This window comes from Muntiacus reevesi, chromosome 18, assembly GCF_963930625.1.
Source record: "Muntiacus reevesi chromosome 18, mMunRee1.1, whole genome shotgun sequence".
Taxonomy (NCBI): domain Eukaryota; kingdom Metazoa; phylum Chordata; class Mammalia; order Artiodactyla; family Cervidae; genus Muntiacus; species Muntiacus reevesi.
The window spans coordinates 36207640-36230022 of NC_089266.1; the positions used below are offsets into that span (position 1 = coordinate 36207640).

General features: G+C 53.3%; 1 protein-coding gene across 3 annotated transcripts in view; it reads left to right on the forward strand.

Annotated features, from left to right (window-relative positions):
• The first annotated feature begins 9098 nt into the window (after positions 1–9098).
• WSCD1 (WSC domain containing 1) overlaps positions 9099–22383 on the forward strand; it is a 42759-nt gene continuing 29474 nt past the window's right edge. For 2 of the 3 annotated variants that reach the window (XM_065909403.1, XM_065909406.1), the window contains exons 1-2: positions 9099–9328; positions 19525–20233. In XM_065909403.1, the coding sequence (XP_065765475.1) occupies positions 19801–20233 (433 nt within the window). In that variant the 5' untranslated portion in view covers positions 9099–9328; positions 19525–19800. Of the gene's footprint in view, positions 9329–9742; positions 9821–19524; positions 20234–22383 lie in introns of all 3 variants that reach the window. The other variant, XM_065909405.1, reaches the window with a different exon arrangement.

Below are 22383 nucleotides of genomic sequence, written 5' to 3' on the forward strand. Positions count from 1 at the left end.
AGGCCTTTGTTTGCTGCGAGTGCTGAGTTGGCTTCCTCACCTGGGGACTCAAAGGGAAGCAGGTGGACCCACTGTTTGTCTGAGACTCAGCTTGAGATGATCAGGGTCGAACTCATACATATAGAAACAGAAAGATCTCTCCCCTCGCTCCCCCACCATTGGTTGCCATGGTAACAGGCAGGCCTGGGGATGACAGTCAGGATGGTCAGGACCCACTGTTCCCTACCCCTTCCCCATATCGCTGATTCTACCCGCCGGTGAAAAATTTCCCTGGCTCTTCAGCACCTAGCTCCAGGATAAAGGCCAACTCTCTCAGGTTCCCGTAACACACTCCCAGCCACCTGCCCCCATCCGCTTGCCAACCACAGAGAACTTCTCCCCTTCCCTTCAGCACTCCACGTGTGCTGCCCTAGTCTCAGCTAACTTGCACTAGCCCCTCCCCATCCTAAAGTATCCTTTCCCCTCCATCCACTTCCCCTCCATCCATCACCATTTCTTCGTTGAAGTCTTCTCAGTCTCAACATCTGTTCTTTGAAAATATACTTGCTCTCTTGAGCTGCTCCAACTGGTGAAAGCAGGGTCGGCAGGGACAATCTGAACTAGACACTCTCAGTGTCCTCAGGTCCCCACCAGCACCCAGACCTTAGCCACCATCCTCCAGCTCTCTGCCCTCCCAGGCACCGGTGCACACCCCAGCCTTAGGTACAATTCCCGAAGGCCTGGATGAAGCAAGAAGTAAGAGGGAGCTCCAAGCATCATTCACTGCTCTCGTCTGTCCCTGCCCCATGGCACCTGCTGTCCTGGGTCCTGGGAAAGCAGCCTTGATGAACTTTAGAACGACCTCTGCCTTCCGGTTTCAAAGTCTAGTCTCAGAAGTGGAAGTGGAAGTGTGTGTTGCTCAGCTGTGTCCACCTCTTTGCGACCCCATGGACTGTAGCCTCTGTCCCTGGGGTTCTCTAGGCAAGAATACTGGATGTGCGTAGCCATGCCTTTCTCCAGGGGACTTTCCCAACCCAGGGATTGAACCCAGGTCTCCTGAATTACAGGTGGATTCTTTATACCTCCGAAAAATATGACTAAAAATTGTGAGAACACATCCAAAGGAAAAGAAATAAGTAACTTGGTGCATGTAAGGTGGGAAGCACAGGACCAACTCCCCCCTCCCCAAACATACATGTTATCTCCTCTCATTCTTATTATCTCCATTTTACAGATGGGAAAAGTGAGGCTCCGAGAGGTGAAGAGCATTGCTCAGGGACACACACCACATAATTAGTGAATGGAATAATCTGTCTGCTCTTCCAGAGACTGGTGAATTTCTTGTTTCAGTGAATTTCTGTTCCTTCTTAGCACCTCTATTCCTTGGTTCCCCTATCCCTCAGCTCCCCTTGGGAAACACACATAAAAGGAAGCAGAAGGAACTAGATGAGACATGGGGGAACACTTTATTTATCCCGCTGACTTTGCTCCACTCCTGTGTGTGTCCTGTTATAGAAGTTTCCTCCTGTGGGTGAGCCCACACATCTTGGGTGTCTGGCACCAGGGTGCATGCAGGGCAGGGCTGGGAATTCCATTCCTCAGCAGTTCTTTCCTCTCTGTCTCCCTAGAGGATTCCTTGATCCCACTCAATGATCTCTAGGACAGTAGCAGCTCTCCTTCCCTCCTCCCATCCCTCCCCCCTTCCCATGATCCCCTGAGCTCTAGCCATGACATTGGCTGTGTCCTCTTTTAGTAACAACTCAGCAGCACCCTTTCCAGAGAATTCCTTCATAATCTGAGACGGAGGACAAGCACATGTGTGTTGGCCTTGGGATGACCGAGCAGGGGAAGGAGGCTGTCCCTGTGTGCCCCCTGGGTGGGTCGGGAGGATGGACAGGTGGGTGGACATGAGTGAGCAAGTTAAAGCCCAAGGGGGTGGGACCCTTTGAAGCCAACCAGATCTGAACTCCAATCCGGCTTTTCTGCTTTCTGGGTATGTGATTTTGGCTCAGTCCCTTAAGTCCTCTGAGCCTCAGTCTTCTCATCTGTAAAATGGGGCTAAAACAGCACATATTTAATAGAGTTGTGAAGAGGATTACATGATCCAGTAAGCCATGATTCTTCCTAAGTGACAGCATCTTCCCCTGTCACGCTCACCTGGGGCAGACAGGTGGTGACATCGATATTTTCTTGGGCAGTAAATCCCTGAATGGCTCTACACTACCTCCCCCCCCCCCCCCCCCCACCACACACACACGGACATGCACACACACCTTCTCCTCCTACTTGGCTTCTGTGTTTCTCCATCCTGGCTTTTATCCCAAGCACAAGTCTGTGGGAACACTGATGGGGTGTGGGGGTGAGAGATTAAATTTGGATGTGCAATCTGGGAAGACTTCAAGGATGAGGGAGAGTTTGTTCCAGGCCCTGAAAGAGCAACAGACTGCAGGAGAGGGGCACTCCAGGCAAAGGAGATAGGGTGAGTGGAGTCCAGAGATGGGATGACAAAGGCTGATGGGGGGAGAAGACAAAGAGCTTGGGAGAACCTCGAGGGAGAGGCCAGAGGATGATGGAGAGGGGTGGATGGTGACCTGGGCAAGATGGGGGCGGGGCTGCCACGTGAAGGGGCTTTGAGTAGGTGAGACTTTTCAGGGCAGGGGACAGGAGAGTGCTGGGATGACAGCCATGAACTTGATGACAAATGAGCTCCATGCGGTCATGGGGCTCAGCATCTATACAATCCAACCTTTCTGCTTACCCTCCGCCTCCTGTCTGCCTGCTTCCCCTTATGTCCATCTGCACAGCCCTAGCCCTTCCACCCACTTTCCACTCATCCACCTGCTTATACACCAAAGCTTCCAGAAGGGAGAAACTCAAAACATGCAGGATCTTTAGAGTTCTACTCACTCAGTTTGCAAACTTGGTTATTAGGACTTTGCTGTTCCTATGCTGAATATTGGGGGCTCACAATTTGAAGGATAAAAGCGCATAAGAGAGCAGGGTGTGTTTCTATACAAGTAGATCTTATTTTTCTAACATGTGTCCACAGGGAAGGGGGTCATCCATTGGTTCACACCTGGGTCTCTTCTGTCTTTGTGCTCTGCCCCACTTAGAGGGCTGGCTTGTCATCTCATGGTCTTGAAGTGGCCACTCCACTTTCTGGCATAGCAGCACAACTGTGTTGAAGGTTCTGTGATAGAAATCCCTACAAAGGGAAGGGAGAGAAAGGGATTGGAAAGAACCAAGCATGTTTCTCTTTCTTTTATTAAACTTTTTGTTCTGTATTGGGGTGTAGCCAACCAACAATGCTGTGATGATTTCAGGTGGACAGTGAAGGGACTAGGCTATAGGTGCACATGTATCCATTCTCCTCCAAACTACCCCCCATCCAGGTGGCCACATAACACTGAGCAGATTTCCATGTGCTGTACAGTAGGTCCTTGTTGGTTATCCATTTAAATATAGCAGTGTGTACATGTCCATCCTAAACTCCTTGTCTCTCCCATTCTTCCCCCTGGCAGACTTAACTTATTCTGTTAAGTCTGTGTGGTTTTTTTTTTTTTTTTCTTAAAAAATACTTCCAAACAAAGGATTAATTTCCCCTGATGAAGATGTTTATGGAGACTTTACTGTGCCTATTACTATCGATGTGCTGTTTTCAATCAGGTTGAGGTGGGGGGAGATGGTCAACTGTGTAAGTGGATGACTATGGGTCCCATGTGAGTGGGGGGATGGAAGGGGCAGGGCTGGAGTGGGAGTTTCAGGGCAGCAACTCTCCTTCCCCAGTGACATGTCCTGTGCGGCCAGGACACTTAGATTGAAGAGAAACACAGGTAATGAGCAGACCCTGCATATCAGGTATTCAGGGAATCAGCCAGTATTACATTTGGAACTTGATATTGTATTTCCTCCAGCCACTAGCCATCTGCCAGCCCCTATCCTGTTGAAATTTCTTCCATGCTGGCCTCTCCTTGTCTTTTTTCCCTAAGATGCTGACCAGGTCTCTTGTAATGAACCATAATAGGCTCACACGTAGAGATGGTATCAATAGTCATGTGAGGGACTTCCCTGGTGGTCCAGTGGTTAAGACTTCACCTTCCAATGCAGGGCATGTGGGTTCAACCCCTGGTTGGGGAATTAAGATCTCACATGCATCGTGGCCAAAAAACCAAAACATAAAACAGAGGCAATATTGTCAAGTTCAATATAGATTATTAAAAAAAAAATAGACACTTAATGCCACCAGATTCAAAAACCCTTCTAGTCTGAGATGTCCTGTTTGAATTGAGCCCTCTGGACATTTCACAGGGTACCTGGCCAGTATTTCTTAGGACTGTCAAGGTCATGAAAGTCAAGGAAAGACTGAGAAAATGTCACAGAACAAAAGAGGCTGGAGAGAGGGATCACTAAACACAATGTGGTACCCTGGACACGAATGGAAACTGGTGAAACACAAATCAAGTCTGGAGTCTAGTCAATAGCAAGCAGCATGCCAAGCTGAAATTCTCAGCTTTGAACAAGGTACCCTGGTCACATAAGATATTGTGTTAAGTCACTTTAGTCATGTCCGACTCTGCAATCCCATGAACTATAGCCTGCCAGGCTCCTCTGTCCATGGGATTTTCCAGGCAAGAATACTGGAGTGGGGTGCCATTTCCTGTTCCAGGGAATCTTCTCAACTCAGGGATTGAACCTACGTCTCCTGTGTCTCCTGCATTGCAGGTGGATTCTTTACCAGCTGAGCCGTAGGGAAACCCCTATAAGACATTAACAATAGGGAAAACTTAGTGAAGAGTACACAAGAATGCTCTGCTATCTTTGCAACTTTTCTGGAAATCTAAAATTGTTCCCAAATAAGAAGTTCATTAACATGAACCCATCTCCTCTTGAATCACTGCCATCTGCTTGAGGTGCTCCAGCAGCTTTTCTGAAATGACAGCTTTCAAGTTCAAGGCCTTTGATGAATGACTTACAGAGAAGTTCTTAAAAATGGAGCAAAGACAGGGTGCTTCCTCTGCTCTGCACGCACATGCACGCCAGGCAGGAGGGGCAGAGTGGGGGTCCGTCCACTCCGCCACCCTCCCCCGGGGCCGACTTCCTGCCCCATCACCCTTACACCCTCTGGCTGGTAACTGAGCCCGTGAGCCCTGCGTCTAACCTGACAGACCTCCGCCCTTGGCTCGTGATCCTTCAATGCTTTCTGTTCCCCAGCCCCAGCCAGTTGCAGACAGGAAGGGTGCTGGGATCAGGCAGTTCTAAACTGGATCCAACACACTCTTGGCCAGCACCTGACACATCAGACCCCACACCACACCACGGCCAGGTAGAATTGTCATCATACCACCAGTTGGAAGAATCATTCATGTCGTCACTTACTGAATATATTACCCTGTGCCAGGAACTCTGCACTAGAAAGCGGACTCTTTCCCCATTTTGCAGATTAAAAAGCTACATCTGGGCAAAACGATTTTGTTTGCCTAAGCAGAGAAGCAGAACTTTTGACTTCAAAGCACTCTCATTTCATTCCCCTGCCTCTCTCAAAGCAAGGCCCTTCGCTTATGAATTAAGACGACCGCCCATTTTACAGAAAGGCAAACCAGGACAAAAGAAGTTAAGTTTGGCATGAGGTCACACAGCCTATTCTAGTTTAGACAGAAAAGGAACTTGGGGGGGTCTACCTTGGTAGTCCAGCAGCGGCTAAGACTCGTGCAGCGGCCCGGGTTCGATCCCTGGTCAGGGAACTAGATCCCACATGCTGCAGCTGAAAGATACTGCATGCCACAACTAAGATCTGGCACATTTCTTTATTTATAAAAAAAGAAATAAATAACAAATATTTTTTTAAAAAAGGAAAAAACGGACTCAGTCTTCCTCCTCATTCTGATCCCAGCTGCCTCTGGATTCCTGAAACTTTCAGGGCACCTCTGGCCCCTACCTAGGAAGTCCAGCTGCACCCAGACCAGACCTGTCCTCCCTTGCCAGGCGGCGGGTACAGATCCCCACCCTTCCCCACCTCACACTCTAATATCTGCAGACACAGCTCAGCAGGGGGTACAATTACCATCTGTGTCGCTGGCGTCTTTGCAGAGGTATATTTAAGCCTCTGCGGTGTGCTCATGGGAGAGAGCAGGTAAATAGGAAGCGTAGCAAAGTGGTGAAGCCAGCTTCAGGTCTGAGTGCACGGAGGGGGCACCAGTAAGTCACAGCACCACGGGGGAATAAAAGCAAAAAAGGAGAGAAGAAACTGCATCCCTGTCTTTTCAGATGTTGCCAAAGGTTCTCTGGGTCTCTGAATGATGCTTTTTCCAATGATGCAGGGCCCTGCCAGGAGCGAAAGGCAACCTTCACGGGCTACTCTGGGATGGTCAAGCCCGTGTCACCTGCCAGGGTCCTGATGGAGCAGCAGCCAAGAGCTACACAGTCAAAGGAGGAGGGTGTTCAGATGCAGGTGCTGGCAGGCACTGGAGGGGCGCCTGCTTCCATAACCCCCCATAGGCCCCTGGCAGGGGGATGACAGGGGCCATCCACGCGCGCCATCCTGGTCTCCTTGCTGGCCAGTCATACCCAATGGACCGTTATAAAGTGGTTGGACATAAACGTGGATCTGTCTGTGACCTGAACAGGAATAAGCAGTCTCTGAGTTCTTAGGAAGACACAGGGAGACTATTGGGAAACTGTTTGGGTTCCTTAAAAATATGCTAGGCATATTGCATTTTTAAAAACCAGTTAATTATTTATCTAGTAAATATGTGGTGGGCATGCCTATGTGCCAAGAATTAAGCTAGACACTAAGGATATAGTTCTGAACGAGATGAAAATTGTCTTGGCTTTGTGGGGGCTGAAATTCTAGCTGTGGGGGCTGGGAAGGTCTGGGAGAAGACAGACAATAAGCAAGTAAATCCACAAGGTGAGGATGGAGTATGCTTTATGCAGCCTGGGATGTCTGGGCAGGCCTCTGGGGAGGTGACATTTGGAGGATGAGAAGGTACTGTAAGCCCGTGGATCAAGAGACCATTGCACAGGTGGCATTTCTGGATCGTAGCAAAGCCTTGGGAGAAAGCTCTTCATATCATGTTTACTAAAAGCCATTACGTGTGTATCCTGTGGCAGATAGTGATACAAGCTCACCAAGAATTTCCTTTGATCCTCACAAAAGCCCAAGAATGGGTGCATTTTCTTTAATTTGCAGATGAAGATGGTGAAGGCATGCACCACTTATTTTGAGTTCTAAGTGGGGGGGCAAGGGCATGAAAGAGTTAGGGCCAGCTCCACTGGCATGAGACCCATGCAGGGCACAGGGCCTTAGCTCAGAAGGGCTCCGCGCTGGGTTTCACACGTCTGTTCTCGTTTCCTGAAGTTCTTACCCATTCTTGAACAAAGGCCCACATTTTCATTTTGCACTGGGTCCCACAAATGATGTAGCTGTCCTGGAGAGGGCTTTGAAAATCAAAACACAATGCAAAAAATTGCGTTATAACAGTGGGTTATTGTTGTTGGTAATAATAGCAACAATGGACATGAACTTGAGCCAACTCTGGGAAATAGCGAAGGATAGGCAAGTTTGGCATGCTGCAGCCCATGGAGTTGCAAATAGTCCAACAAGACTCAGTAACTGAATAACAGCAACAATAATAGCAACACACACATTCACACTCCAAAGAGAAGTGTATGGGGGCTTTCCTGTAAGCACCACCCCTCACTCCCTGTTCCCTCCTCCAGATCCTCCAGGGCCCCAGCACTCCTCACCTTCGCCCCAGGGAGGGGGCTGACTCTCCTAATTCCCGCACTTGGCCTGACGAGCCGGGCTAACCCAAGTGCCTCCCTTTCCCCTCTGGGTACCACTTGACTGAGCTACATCAAGCGGGCTCCGACTGGTCCCCAGGCTAATCCTCTCCCGCCTGCCCTCCACCTGTTGAAAACGGCTCCTCCCAGCCTTGCCAAGCAGTGCTGCCCCTAGTGGGAGTTGGAGGTATGCGACTCCCTTTCAGAAGGACCCGCTTAGAGCCATGCCAGCGCCACCTGTTCCCGCAGCCTCTGCCGGTCCCCCGTCATCGGAGCGTCTCAGCAGCCAGCCCCAGGTGAGACACGGGCCAAGGATGTGCCCGGCTGGGCAGGTGGCCTGGGGACTTCTGAGGAGCAGGGGTGGGGCGTGGAGGGAGCATCCTGGAGGTTGGACCCAGTCCTTATTTTAAAAAGGGGATGGGTGTGTAGCAGCGTGGTTATATACCTGTGTGTCTGTATCAGCTGCTATCCACCTCAGGGAGTCTGTGGGCCAGTGGCCAGTGTGACTGTCTACACAGCAGTGTGTGTGTCAGTGGACTCCGGTGTGTGGACGGATCTCTACACCTTGGTGTGGGTCTGGCACTGTAGGTCTGTGTGGGGCAGTGCAGTGGTTGGTGGTAGAGCCCTGAGTGTGTGGGCATGGGAGATGGTGTCGGTGTATTTGTCTGTGGGGTAGCGATCTGTGGGTGACCGTCTCAGAGTGCATGTGTGTGTGTGTGTGTGTGCGTGTGTGTGCGTGCGTGCATAAGGATGGGAGTGTTAGTGTCTAGCTCTGCATGGGACAGTGATCCAACGTGTGTCTGTCTGCCTCTGAGGGTTGGTATCAGAGTGCTACAAACTGGGTGGCTGTCAGTGTCCCAGGACCAGCCCTCTGTGTGTGTGTGTGTGTGTGTGTGTGTGTGTGTGTGTGTGTCGTGTGTGTGAGTGTGGGTGTCAGAGTGTCTGTGAAGCAGTGGTTCAGTGTGTTTGCATCACTGTGTGTCCCCGTGTGTGTGGGCGAGTTGGGAGCCTGTTCCTCTATGTGAGCGTGCCCAGTGTGTTCGTGTAGACGTGTGTTGGTGTGAGCGCTAATGCATTAGCCTGGTGTGTATTACGGCAAGGGAGGCTGTGTGTGTGTGTATGGCAGTCTGTGGATGGGACTGGGGGCCGGCGACTCTGCTTCCCAGCAGCGAGTGTGGCTGCGCCGGGTGGGCTGGTCCCCAGCACCTGGGCCACCCCTCCCACGGGCGGCGGGAGGACGGTCGCCTCTAGGACCCGGCGGCGGCCGGCCGCTGTCCCCGGGCCGCGCGAGTGAGCATGTGCAGAGCCGGGCGCCCGCTCGCCCGCTCGCCCCGCTGCCCGCTCGGCGCCCGCTCGCTCTGCCGCCGCGGCTCAGCCCGGACGTCCGCAGCCCAGGGAGCCAGGCGGCGGCGCCCTGTGCCCGGGGCGCGTTGGGCCGCTCCTCGCCGCGGGCCACCCGGGGGCGTGCGGGCGCCGGGGGCGCCTAGGTTCTGGGCACTGCGGGGCTGCGGGCTCAGCGCCCCGGGGAGGCGGGGAGCGGGCGCCCCAGCCGGCAGCGATCGCGTGGGTGAGTGCGGTCTCCGGGTGGTCCAGCCGGGACCCCTGCGCGGGCTGCGGGCAGGGTTCCCCCAGCCGCGGGCCAACAAGTTTGTGTAGACGCGGCCGGGAGCGCGGCGGGGCTGCACCTGCTCCGGCTCGGGGCGCGCTGGCGGGGGGTGCCTCTCGCGGGGCCGGGGCGGCTTCGCCCGGGAGTGTGTGCGCTTGGGTGGAGGGAGGTTTCGGACGAGCGGGATGGGGCGGGGGTGCTCAAGGCAGTTTCCCAAGCCTCGTACCCACCTTGGAACCCTCAGAGACTGTCCGTTTTCCAGGATGGAGCCTTGGATACGGGCCCGGGGAAGGGGTGAGGACAGGATTTGGGGTGCGCACTGCCTTTTCTAAGAGGAGACGTTTACCTAGCGGCAGCTTTCTCTCGTTCTGCTAGCACGCCAGGTTTGCGGTCAGCGGAGGTTTTTCTCCGTCTCTTGGTGAACTTGAACGGAGGCATGGACAAAGGCGAAACGTATGTATTTTGTCCGGAAAATTACCCTAAGTAGAGCTTTTGCATCTTCCTAAGTGTAGAAGGAGATTCATGACTGGAGGCTGCTAATTGCGGTTTTTTGTGTCTCATGAGAAGCCTCAAGGGGGGTCCTCAGCTCCGGATAACCTCCCGGGTGTCTGTTTTCCCGGAGCATCTGTGCCCACGAATGATGCCTGCTCGGTGCCGCCTTGCCCAGTGGGGAGGCAGGGGCGGGGAGGGAGACCTCTGACCCTTCTCTGAGCACTGGGAAGGCTGGACGTGAGGGTTCCAGCCGCACAGCCCTGCCCTGGGATCCTGCTGCTGCCCGCACTCGCCTGGTCCCCAGCAGCACCAAGATGGACAGACTCGGAACTCCGCTGCACTTTTCTAACAACACTAGACGCCGTCGTCTCTCTTGTCGCTGGAAGGGCGGGCTTCAGTTTATGGAGCGCTTGGCTTATCCCATGTAGGAACGCCATGGTTGGAATCAGGAGATGGGGAGAGGAGGTGACTTTTTCTTTTTCTCCTCTGAATCGCTTAGGTTTTCAGGCACAGGAAGTGAGGGCTTGTGGAGAGGGGAATACAGGCAGCAGAGGGCTGGCTTGCTGCGCTCTGCCTGCAGCAACCTCGACCTGGCGGTTGCAAGTGCTGGAGAGAGGGCAAGGTGGGGGGAGGTTCTCTCCAGTATTCCCCTCACCGCCCCCACCCTCCCCATACACTTAGCTCTGGCCTCACAAATCCCTTGGAGATGATGCCCCGGTGGGCCCACTGGTTGCCCCCAGAGCCCAGCAGTTCCATGGGGGAAGAGCAGCTGTGTTCATCTCCCGTGCACACTCGCTAAAGGAAGCTTGGCCCACAGCTGGGCTGGTGGGGTTAGCCTGGCAGCCCTCATCTTCCTCGCAGACAAGCCCCCTGGCCCTGCCCTGCCGCAGCATCCTCCGGTCTTCAGCACGACCATTTCCACGGCTCCTCTGGAAGCGTGCTTTGTTTTGGGGCGAGGGGCTCCCTTGTTTCACTTGGAGCGCTGTGGGGTGCTGGCCTGTACCCTATAGCATGTCTGGCTAGAAGTGAGGAGATGCCTGCATTGAGCAGATGGCGGCCCCTGCCCCTCGTCTCCTGTCTGCCTAGTCAGGCGGAAGTGGATGCTGCGGGCCACCAGTGGGCTGCTAAGGCCTGAGCCCTCGGAGCACTGGGGAGTGAGTTGCAGAGCTGCTTCCCTGTAGAGCCCGCCTCAACAGGCAGCCCAGAGCCTCCAGGCTGGGACCGAACTGCGTCTGAGCAGTGCTTCTTGGGAAGGTGTGTTTCTCTACAGACACACCTGGCTTGTGCTCCCATCCGGCTCAGACCCTAGTCAGTCTTGGTGAGGCCAGTCCCCTGGATTCTCCATCTGGAGCTTCACTGAGGCCAGGGCAAAGGAGTCTGGGGGCAGTTCTGTCTTTATTTTTTAATTTTTCAATCAGTTTTTATTGGAGTATGGTTGCTTTACAATATTGTGTTAGTTCTGCTGTACAGTAAAGTGAATCAGCTGTACATATATCTCCCCTCTGTTCTGGATGTCCTTCCCATTTCAGTCACCACAGAGCGCGGAGTAGAGTCCCCGGAGCTCTATAGTAGGTTCTCATTAGTTATCTGTTGTATACGTAGTATCAGTCATGTCTATATGTCCATCCCAATCTCCCAGTTCATCTCACCTCGCTTCTCCCTTGGTGTCCGTAAGTTTGTTCTCTGTGTCTATAGATGATCTTATTTGCAAAGCAGAAATACAGCTCAGTGTTAAGACCTTTATCCATAGGATGTGAGTGATGATCAGACCCACCAGCAGGGGCAGAACTGGGCTGGAGGCAGGCCCCGCTCATCTGGGGAGTGAGAGCTGGAACGTGGCCTTGGACTATCTTCTCCCTGGGTTTCTTTTCACTCTACTGCTTTAAATCTCTCCTCCTCTCGGCTTTAATAACCAGCATGTGGACATATCAGGTGGTGGAGCGGTAAAGAACCTGCCTGCCAATGCAGGAGACACTAGAGACACTGGATTCGATTCTTGGGTCAGGAAGATCCCTTGGAGATGGAAATGGCAAACCACTCCAGTATTCTTGCCTGGAAAATTTCATGGACAGAAAAACCTGGCGGGTTGCAGTCTTTGGGGTCATAAAGAGTCAGAGGCGACTGAGCACAATACACATGTTGATGTGTCACCTGGAAAGTTGTTGGAAGGGTGGTTCTTTTGGAGAACATAGTTAGGGAGGAACTGTATTTCCTAGGGTGGATGTGAGAGTGGTTGGAAGAATGGGCTGGATTAACCATGTGTGGCTTCAAATGCTGCGAGCCTCTTGGTAGCTATTAAAGCTTTCCTCTCCACTTCAATTCTCTGTCTCTTACTGCTGAAAACTCATGAGGGGGTCAGGAGGGTTCTGAGGACAGGAGGGTCCAAGGTGGTCCCCCCAGCATAAGTCCCCTATCCCAGTGACTTCAGGCACAGAGCCAGAGGAGGGCGAGGCTAACTTTGGCTGGGTGCTCTACCCACTTGCCCAGATTTATCCAAATCACTCAGTGAGGTTTGGACAGCCCTCAAGAATTTGCCACTCAGTGGAAGAAACATCGAAGCACATGCACAAAATAGGTTTCTACCAAAGAAGTGGCCCAGAGATAGCCTAAAAGAGTCTGTACTTGGCTCTTGGAAGAGTGGGTTGGGCTCCAGACCAACCAACTAAAAAGGGGAGATGCCACCCCCCATGGAGGTGTTCTGGCTTTCTTTGCAGCCCTGGCCCCTAGCTGAGTATCTGGAGGAATGGATGGAGTTGAATGGATGAAGGCCACATGATATGGTAGATGATATCACAAACCTGGAATCTGAAAACTTGAGTTCAGTCTAGCAATAACTGTTTGTCTTTGGTCAAGTTAATTTGGCCTCTCTGTCTCAAATTCTGCCTGTCCCTGATGGAGATGGTAATGATTTTGACTTCACAAGTTTATGGGAAGATCACTCATTCATTTGATGATCTGTTGATTCTTTCAGCACACTTGAGAGTGTGTGAGAGTATCTTGCCATCTCTAATGTGGTACATACAGATTTAGTCCTTTTTTATCTGAACCCTTCCCATCTCCAGGGGATCTTCCCAATCCAGAGCACTGAGTTTACTGGAAGAATCCCCCTCCCCCACCTCCTTTGCTTTGACTGGAGTATTGACCTTAGTATTATGTTTTATACCTTTTAAGCACCACTTCTTAATTTGGAACTTTCCCCTTAAGTTCTGAAGTTCAGAAGATCAAAAGATTTGCCTCTTCAAAGGCAGGGACCCCACCGCATTCCCATTTCCCAAACCTTGTCCCATCTCAGGGCCCAGCAGATCTCTGTTTAGTGGGTCCTTTGTTCTCTTTCTGAGCCTTCAAGACCCAGAGCCTTGGGACCTGAGGGTGAGGGCAGTATGGCCCTGAGCACTTGGGGGAGGGTGACCCATGGGCACAGATTTCTGGGGTCTGCCCTGTATCCCACAGACACTGCCTGTGTCTATGAGGGGTCCTTAGGCTGGGAGGAGAAGTGTGCAGTGTACCTGGGACTCAAGGCAGGACACGTCACCTGAGCATCTAGCCTCCCCGTTGAGCTCTGAGAGCAGCTCTGCTCTGGGGACCAGGAAGGCTTCATGGAGGAGGTGGCATTGGAGCTGAGTTTGGTGGCTACAAACCATTTCTGAGCCACAAGACGGGGCACCCATTAGCATTCCTGGCCGACAGAAGAGTAAGTGTGAGGGGGCTTGAAGCATCGCATGCTGGCCAGTGGGGCATCAAGTTCTGGAAGGAATGTTGAAAGGAATTTGCTGGGAGATTGACCCAGGAAGGGCCAGTGAATACCAGGCTGAGGGGCTTGAACTTGGTCATCTGAGTCCTGGAGAGCCATTGAAGCCTGGAGCTTTGCTAGTTCTTGGTATTAGAAAGATCTCTTTGTGAGGCTTCTAGGAGAGGGCAGCCTCTGGGAGGGGGGGGGACAGCATCCAGATGACAGGCATTGAGCTTGGGCAGGGCAGTGGCAGGGACTGAGGGTGGGAAGAAACGGGGCGGGGAGAGGGTGGCTATTTCATAGTGTCAAGCCCAGCTGGAGGCTCTCAGTGGGGCTTTGCTGAAGTTTAGAGGCTGAGACACCCTCAGCCTCATGGAGGCTGGGGCTCTGAGCCGCTGGACCATGAATGCCCATCTCCTTGTCTGCGGGAGCAACATGTGGTCCCTGTTTCTTGTGTTTGGGGCTCACCCAGCTAAGAGCGCACGGCTCTGGATCCCCAGATGGTCACGGCCCACACGGCAGTGGCCGTGGCGTTCCTAAGGCTACCAGTGTTCTCTCCTTCCCCGTCTGTCCTCTCTGGTGGGGGCAGTGGGGGGGAATGGTAGAGTCACGTGACTGAACCCCAATGGCTACTGGTCGGGCCTGGGCCCTCTCTGAGCTCTTTCTGCAGCCCACAGGCCCCCGTGGCTGCCTTCTCTCTTCTCCTGGCTGTCGCCAACGCTCACTTATTCAGTCCCTCAGAAATCTCAGCCTGGTGCCATCTGCCCAACGCCCCCCCACCCCCTGCTTCAAACTGAGCCATGGCTGCCACCTGGGGTCCAGATGACAACAAAGTAACAGCTCAGGTTGTCTGTGTCCCCACCTGTGCTAGGCTCCTGCTCCCGCCCAGAGACCCCCAGAAGCCTCCCTGTCCCGGTGTTCTCTTCTCATTCCTCGGAAGAAGCTGAGGGTCTCCCTCCCTGGGCCCTGGTGTCTTCTGGGGTTGCTCTTGGGCCTCTGGCAGACCTCCAGGCAGGGCACCTGGTGTCCACCTTGTCCAACCTGAGGCTCTGTGCCTCCTTGGTGTCCCCTCCTTCCCGAGAAGCCTGGAGACTCAGGCAGGGGTGGGGGGTGCCCCAGCCTCCCTACCCTTCCCCTGAAGCACTTTGCATGGTTCCCAGATGGGAGGTGTCACATGGGACGCGTGCCTTGGGAAAAAATGACCCAGACCTGCAGAGGAGGGGCGGGGTCAGGAGGCTGGGACTGTCACCACATGGCAGCGTTGGGCAGTCTGGTTGGGGGGGGTTGGTGCTCTGTGGGTGGCACCGTGTCTGGGAGCTTCATCCTGGCATGTTTTCAAAGAGATCTGATGGAGGCATACCAACCCACTTTCAGGATTTCATCTTGCCTTCTTTGGAGCTGGGGTGGGGAGAGAGGCGGGCAGCTGAGTGGACATGGTGGGCTCTGGGAGCAGGGAGCTGGGGTCTGAATCCTGGCCCTAGTTTGGCCTTGACCAGCTGAGCTTTAGAGACCCAGGCTCTTAAATGGGGGTGATCAGATTATCCCCCTTGACAGGAGATATGGAGTAAATGAGATGGTGCAGGTGAAACACACAATCCAGTGTAGCCTAATTACTAAATGCTGCAAAAGAGGGATGGAAGTGTTAATCGCTTAGTCATGTCTGATTCTTTGCGATCCTGTGGACTGCAGTTGCCAGGCTCCTCTGTTCATGGGATTCTCCAGGCAAGAATACTGGAGTGGGTTGCCATTTCCTTCTCCAGGGGATCTTCCCGACCCAGAGATTAAACCCAGGTCTCCTGCATTGCAGGCAGATTCTTCGGCATTGAAAAAGCAAGCATGGACTTCTCTGGCAGTCCGGTCATTAAGACTCCACACTTCCAGTACAAGGAGCACAGGTTCAATCTCTTAGTGGCGAGCTAAGACCCCACGTGCCTCGTGGTTCGGCAAATAAATAAATATCCAAAAAAAGAAAGAAATAGCAGGCAGTTGCTAACACCTATCTTAGCATGGAGGCAGCTGCAGGTAAGAACGGTATACTGGTCCCACCGCAGGGAGTTGGAAGTTCACTGGAGGTGAGGGTGGCTGATGTCCCCCACAGTTCACTGCTGCAGGCGTCTCCTCCAGGGAGCTTCCAAGTTTGCTTCCTTTGCCACTGGCTGTAGGTAAGAGGTTTCCTCTCTCATTCGGCCCCATGACAATGCTTAACCCCCATTCCACAGATGGGAAGCCTGAGGTACCACCTGTTCAGTGACTTGCTCAAGGCGGATTTGCTCTGATGGAGGGCCTCCTGGCTTTGGGGTGCAGTGGGCACAGCTGATGGGCAGTGGCTAGATATAGCCCCCCTTCCCAGGTGGTGGCTGCTTCTGTCCTTCAGCTGCCTTGTGGCTTGGCTCTGAGTCCTTGTGCAGATGCTGCAGTTGACTCAGCACCCCTCCCCCCACCCTCCAGGCCTTTTTCCCATACAGTCACTCAACAGACATTTACAGGCACTGTCCTGCGGGCTGCATGCTAGGATCTGGGGATGTGACTGTAAATCAGGTGTTGTCTGTGCCCTGGGGGAGAGGTGAACATGGCAGAGAGTGGGGGATGATTGCAGAGCAGAAACCTGGGCCAGGGGACAGGTTGCTAATACTGTGGGTTTACAGAGCCCCACACCCCACCCCCATCCAGGCAGCGGCAGGTATTCTGGGCTGGGAATCAGCTTTGCAATGTGGAAAGTTCAGAGTGGCAGCCCATCGTATCATCTTATCAGAAGCAGGGGTCGTGGAGCTCTGACCTGAAAGCAGCTGTCCCCTGCCCCCTTGCCCACTGTCCATCTCCCCAGACTAGGGGAGGGCCCCCGTGGGAAGGGGTGGCTCCAGAGAGAACTTGGTGGGGGGGCAGGTGCCTTGGTGAACCCAGGTGTGATCACTTAATTCCGGAATGATCAGCGTTGACCACACGTCACCCTGCTGCACCCTTTGTAGCATGTTCGCAGCTCCTCTATACAAACGTATATGGAATTCAGGCTGCATCTTGCCTTCAAAATTCTGAACTGCTGATCCATTGCCCACCTTTTGGCTCCATCTCATCAGAACCTTTCTTCCCACAGCAGGGGTCCACACTCCCCTTTTATTTTAGTTTTATAGGATTTTCTACTGATAGAATCTCAATTTTGTAACCAGAAGCCTTTGGCAAGCAGATTTGGAAGCCCCTTTTCTTAAAATGACGACACAGGAAAGATCGCATATAAAGCTCAGCACCTGTGTTAACTTCCACGTGTCTCTAAGGCCTGAACTGGTGAAGCTGTGTCCTTTGTGCTCAGGTATCGCTTTGTCTCCCACCTTTCTAGGGAGGCCCCCACAGCTCTGGATAAGCAGAATTTGAGATTTCATTGCCCTAAGATCACCCACTGTGGTGCTGGAGAAGACACTTGAGAATCCCTTGGACAGCAAGGAGATTAAACCAGTCAGTCCTAAGGAAATCAACCCTGAACATTCATTGGAAGGACTGATGCTGGAGCTGAAGCTCCAATACTTTGGCCACCTAATGAGAAGAGCCAACATTGGAAAAGACCCTGATGCTGGGAAAGATTAAGGGCCGGAGAAGAAGGGGGTGACAGGATGAGATGGTTGGATGGCATCACTGATTCAATGGACATGAGTTTGAGCAAACACTGGGAGATGGTGAAGGACAGGGAAGCCTGGAGTGCTGTAGGTCATGGGGTCACAAAGAGTCAGACAGGACTGAACGACTGAACAAGACCCCCACAGAAACAGGTTTCTGATATCAGAATTCACCTATCAGTGTATCTCCTCATCCATTTAGAAAATGTATTCAGACACAGAGAGGGCTGAGCATCTATTCTGCTGGGACTCATGTTGTGAGCTGGGGTTACCAAAATGCATACATAGCATATGGCCTCCAGCCTGGAGTCAGTTGCAGTCCTGCAAGGATGGTTGACAAGTACAAGGACAATTAAAATCATCCCAGGATGGCAAATGCTGGGATAAGGGTCAGCATGGGGAGGCAGAGAAATCTATACCAGTAGGTGGGTGGTGGTCAGGGAGAGCTTCTCGGAGGAAGTGACACCTGGGCTGATTCTTGGAGATACAGAGGGATTCACCAGGCAAAGAGGGAGGAAAAGACATCAAGTGAAGTATGTGCAAAGGCACCAGGGCAGATGTGCTGTGGTTGTTTTGCTGGGCCATGGGGTGTGTGTGTGTTTAGACACACATGTGCATGCGATGAAGAAGCAGAAGGGAAGGGCCCAGCAGAGACAAGCTGCTTGGGCTGGATCAGGAAGGGGGCCTTGTATGTCATGCTAAGGAGCTTGGAGTTTATCCCAAAGCCACAGGGAGCTATTGAAAGGGGTTTTAAGCAGGGGAGCGCCGTGATCAGATTTGCGTGTTAGGAGGATCACCTTGGCAGCCTTGCAGAGGATGGATTGGAGGGGCCAAAGCTGGAGGCAGGGGGATCAATCCGGATTTCTTGGGATTTTCTCTGTGGTTTTACAAATCTGACGAGGCTAGCTGGGGTGGGCCTGGCACACACCAGCTTACAGAGAAAATAAAAGCTCTGGAGACCCGTCTGAAATGGCTCCCAGACTCAGCATTTAATTCCACTTTCATTTGCTAACTCCCTACCCTGCCACCCCTGCCCCAGCCTAAAGGACCCACTGGACCCCCCTGATTCTCAGATCCTACCCTCCCCAGAAGCATCAGAAACTGGCGGCTCTCGGCATTGAATCAGAAAGGGTCATGCTGGTCTGACACCACCCCCTCCCAGACCCTGGAATGCCAGGCCACAAGAGCCTAAACGTTGTCTTTCCTCTCACACCCGGCCACTGTCCCCAGGGCACAGAGCAGCCATTGAGGGGCCTCGGGGTCCTGGCGGGGGTCCCGGGCCTGTTAGTTACAGGCAGCAGCTTAGTCACGCCTTTCACCCTGGGACAAGCCTGTCCTTGTGTTCTGGGCTGTCCTTACCCAGCAGCCCAGCTCGCAGCAGCTGCGGGCCCCTTTGCCAACCCCCGACAGTGCACTTCAGAGGCGCCGTCAAAGGCAACCAAAGCCCAGTGTGAGAGCTGAGTCCTGGGGAGCAGAGGGGCACCCTGGGAAGGCTGCTCCGAGAGCCTCCTTGCTTCTCTGCACCAGGAATCCAGCCTCTGCTGACAGGTGCATGGTCCCGGGGGCTCTCCCGCTCTGCTGTCCCCCCTTCAGGAAGCAAGGAAGACTATGCAAGCCCACCCCCTCCTCTGTGCCCTCTCCTGGGTTAAAACCAACCCACCTCTGTAGAAGCATGTCCAAAAGACAGTTTGCAGCCCCAGTACACACATGCATTGAGCACCTGCTGTATACTCATGCCCTGGCCTGAGTGCACATATAGGTAGTAGGGTCTCATTACAGGTTGGGCCGTGTGGGGGTTCACAGTTCAGGCTCTGAATTCACGCTCTTCCAAACCTTGGTTCCTCTTCTCCCTAGTTGTGTGACTTTGGGAAATTTACTTAGTCTCCCTTTGCCACAGTTTCCTCATCTGTAAAATGGGGGTAATGCTGTATGTATCTCTCTCTCTGGGTTGGGGTGAGGATTAAATGAGATGATACATAAAGCGTCTAAATCAGAACCTGGCATATAGTTTAAGGATTCATACAAGGTCACTGCTGCTGTTTTTCCTCCTTCCTGTTGTCATCAGTGGATTGTCCTATTGCTCCAGGGTAGAGCATTAGATCCATTTTACAGATGAGGAGACTGAGGCCCCATGAACCAAAATAGCCCACCTGCTGTCACATAGTCGTCCAGCGGCAGAGCTGGGGTTGGAACCAGGTGCTCTGTCCCTCGCTTCTGCAGCATAGCCAGCCCCTTTGGCTGACAGAACACAGAGGCGTGGGGCTCCTGACCCTGGGGCAGTGGGAGAGGTGGACCCTCCCATCGCCTCTAAGCGCTCTTCTCTTTTCCAGGTTTTGGAGCCGGGACATGAAGGTCGCTAGAACCCAGGGATGGCGAAGTTCCTGACACTTGGGCAGAAGCTGCAGCTGCAGGGCCCAGGGCCGGAGCTCAGCGATGGTGCTATCTGAGCACCTGCTGGAAACGGGGCAGGAGGAGCAGTAGCCCCAGGAGAGAACAGGCCGGTGCTGGCATGCGGGGATGACACCTCTGGAGGCTCCGGCCTCCTTCCCACCTGGGTGCTAGGAGCCGTCCCCGGGCTCCAGCTGGGAGCCCTGCCGCCCAGGGGCATGGCCAAACCTTTCTTCCGACTCCAGAAGTTTCTCCGCCGGACGCAGTTCCTGCTCTTCTTTCTCACGGCCGCCTACCTGATGACCGGCAGCCTGCTGCTGCTGCAGCGGGCCCGCGTGGGCCTCCCGCCGGGCCCCCGGGCCCCTGGCCCGCTGCAGGCCCTGCCCGTGGCCGCTGTGGCGCTGGGCGTGGGCCTACTGGACAGCCGAGCCCTGCACGACGCCCGGGTCAGCCCGGAGCTGCTGCTCGGCGTGGACGTGCTGCGGGGCCCCCTGGCCCGGCCCCGGCCCCGGCCCGGCCCCCGCTGGCTCCGCAGCCGCAACTCGGAGCTGCGCCAGCTGCGGCGTCGCTGGTTCCACCACTTCATGGGGGACCCCCCGGGGCCGCCCGCGCTGAGCCCCGAGGCCCCCCAGCCAGCCACCAGCAGCCGAGGTAGGTGCTGAGCCTGAGTCCCCTTACGCATATGGGAGCTCTTACCGGGAGCCCCATTTCAGGGCACAGGAGTGGTGTCCGCTCTCCTTGGCCCTGCCTGCAGCCTGAGAAGTGGGAACCGAAGGCCCGTGGCCTTCCCGCAGCCTGCTTCCCCAGCCCCGCCACAGACGGGAGGGGCCTGGGAGGGGAAGCCCTTGGGAGTTTTGCTCACTCCCTAGCTGGACTGCATGTGGCTGGGGGTTGAGATGTGTAAGCATCTTAGAGCTGAGACAGACCTGAGCTTAAATCCTGGCTCATTCCCCAAACTTACTGGGTGACCACGTCTCTTAATTTCTCTGTCCCTTGGAAATGGAGGTCGAGATGTCTGCCCCAGGGTTGTGGTGAGGATTAAATGTGATAATGTACAGCAACAGTTCGGTAAGTGGGATCCCAGGCCGGCAACCCAGCACCACCCAGTAGCTTGTTGCAAATGCAGGTTCTCAGATTCTCTCGGACTCCCCAAGTCTCGAACTCTGGGGCAAGGGCTGCAGAACTGCAGGCTGCAGTCTGGGGCAGCATGGTCTCCAGGTGGTTTGCATGTGCACTGAGGCTGAGGACCACTGGACTAGGGGGCCTACTGTATGCACTGGCAGTCAGGAATTCTTATTATTATTTAATAACAATAGCTGACTTGTGTAGCAGTGACCGCACACCTGTAAGCGTTGTATTTACATGTGTTATTATTATTGTTATGGGGCTTCCCAGGTGGTGCTAGTAGTAAAAAGCTACCTGCCAATGCAGGAGATGTAAGAGACACAGGTTTAATCCCTGGGTTGGGAAGATCCCCTAGAGGGCATGGCAGTCCACTCCAGTATTCTTGCTTGAAGAATCCCATGGACAGAGGAGCCTGGCAGGCTATGGGCCATAAGGTCACAAAGAGTCAGACATGACTGAAGCGACTTAGCATGCATGCACTATTATTATAACTCAGTTTTGCAGGTGAAGAGGCATGGAGATTGTTAAGTAAATTCTCCAAGATCATTCTCTTAGTTTTGGTTCCTTGGAAGCAAACCCTGAAACTAGGATTCACATGGACGTGGTTTGTTTTGGACATGACCCCAGGAACACTGGTAGGGAGTGGGAAGTGAGACAGGGGAGGAGGTGGCCAGTACAGGGTATGTTATGGAGCAGATGGGGACTTGGAATGAGGGTAGAACCTGCATCTTAGGGTGCAGCCTGGAGACAGCAAGGCTGGGGGGACATGGACAGGGCACTGACCAGAACTGCTGGAGGCACACCACTGGGACTCCATCATGGGGTCAGCCTGGCTCCAGCCCGGAGCTCGTAGCACCGAGTTATCCAGACTGTGCGGGGCCTAGAGACTGAGCCTGTGTGACGTGAGCACCCAGGGAGTGTCAGAGCCGTTGTTGGGTGGTGACTGATCTCAGACAGTGTCTCAGCATCTCTGTCACCGCCTTATTTGATCCTGTACAAATCGCTGGAAAAGTGCTCTCCTGAGTGTAAGAAGTATGGTTGGAGCTTTGAATCCTCAGTGGCAGGATATAGAAGAAGATGGTGGCCCGATACAGTGAAGACTGCAGGAGTATGCCTTCTATAGAAGAAAATTCCATAGAAGGAAGTGTCATCTGAAATCCTCTAGGTCATAGCCCTTGTGTGGGATTCCTCAGCAAGTTTTCCTTGTAAGAATGAGGGAGAGTCAAGGAACCACTTCTGTAACTCATTTCATATAGTTATAATTTCTATAAACTCCTCCCAACACATCAAGAAGTGGAGTCTCTATCAAGGAGATGACAATGTAACTCATTTATACTAAGGTATAGAGGAATGACCAAAGTCACCATGGATTTCTTATAAAGAAGGCATGGAAAGAGCATGGATTTTGAAAACAGACCTGGATTTGTCTCTTGGTATTGCCAGTTATTGACTCTATGACCTTGGCAAATTAGCCATGATTCCTCTTTTTATTTTTCTCAGTCCACACTTAGCACATATGAGTCTTCATGTGTGCTCTTCACTTTACACTTGAGGAGCTCCTTCTGTGGTGGTGGAATCAGATATGCATCTAGATGATTACTATCCGGCATGACTGAGGCATACGAGAGGCACATGCAAAAGACTTGGGGCTTGTTACACAGAAGTGACAAGTTCTT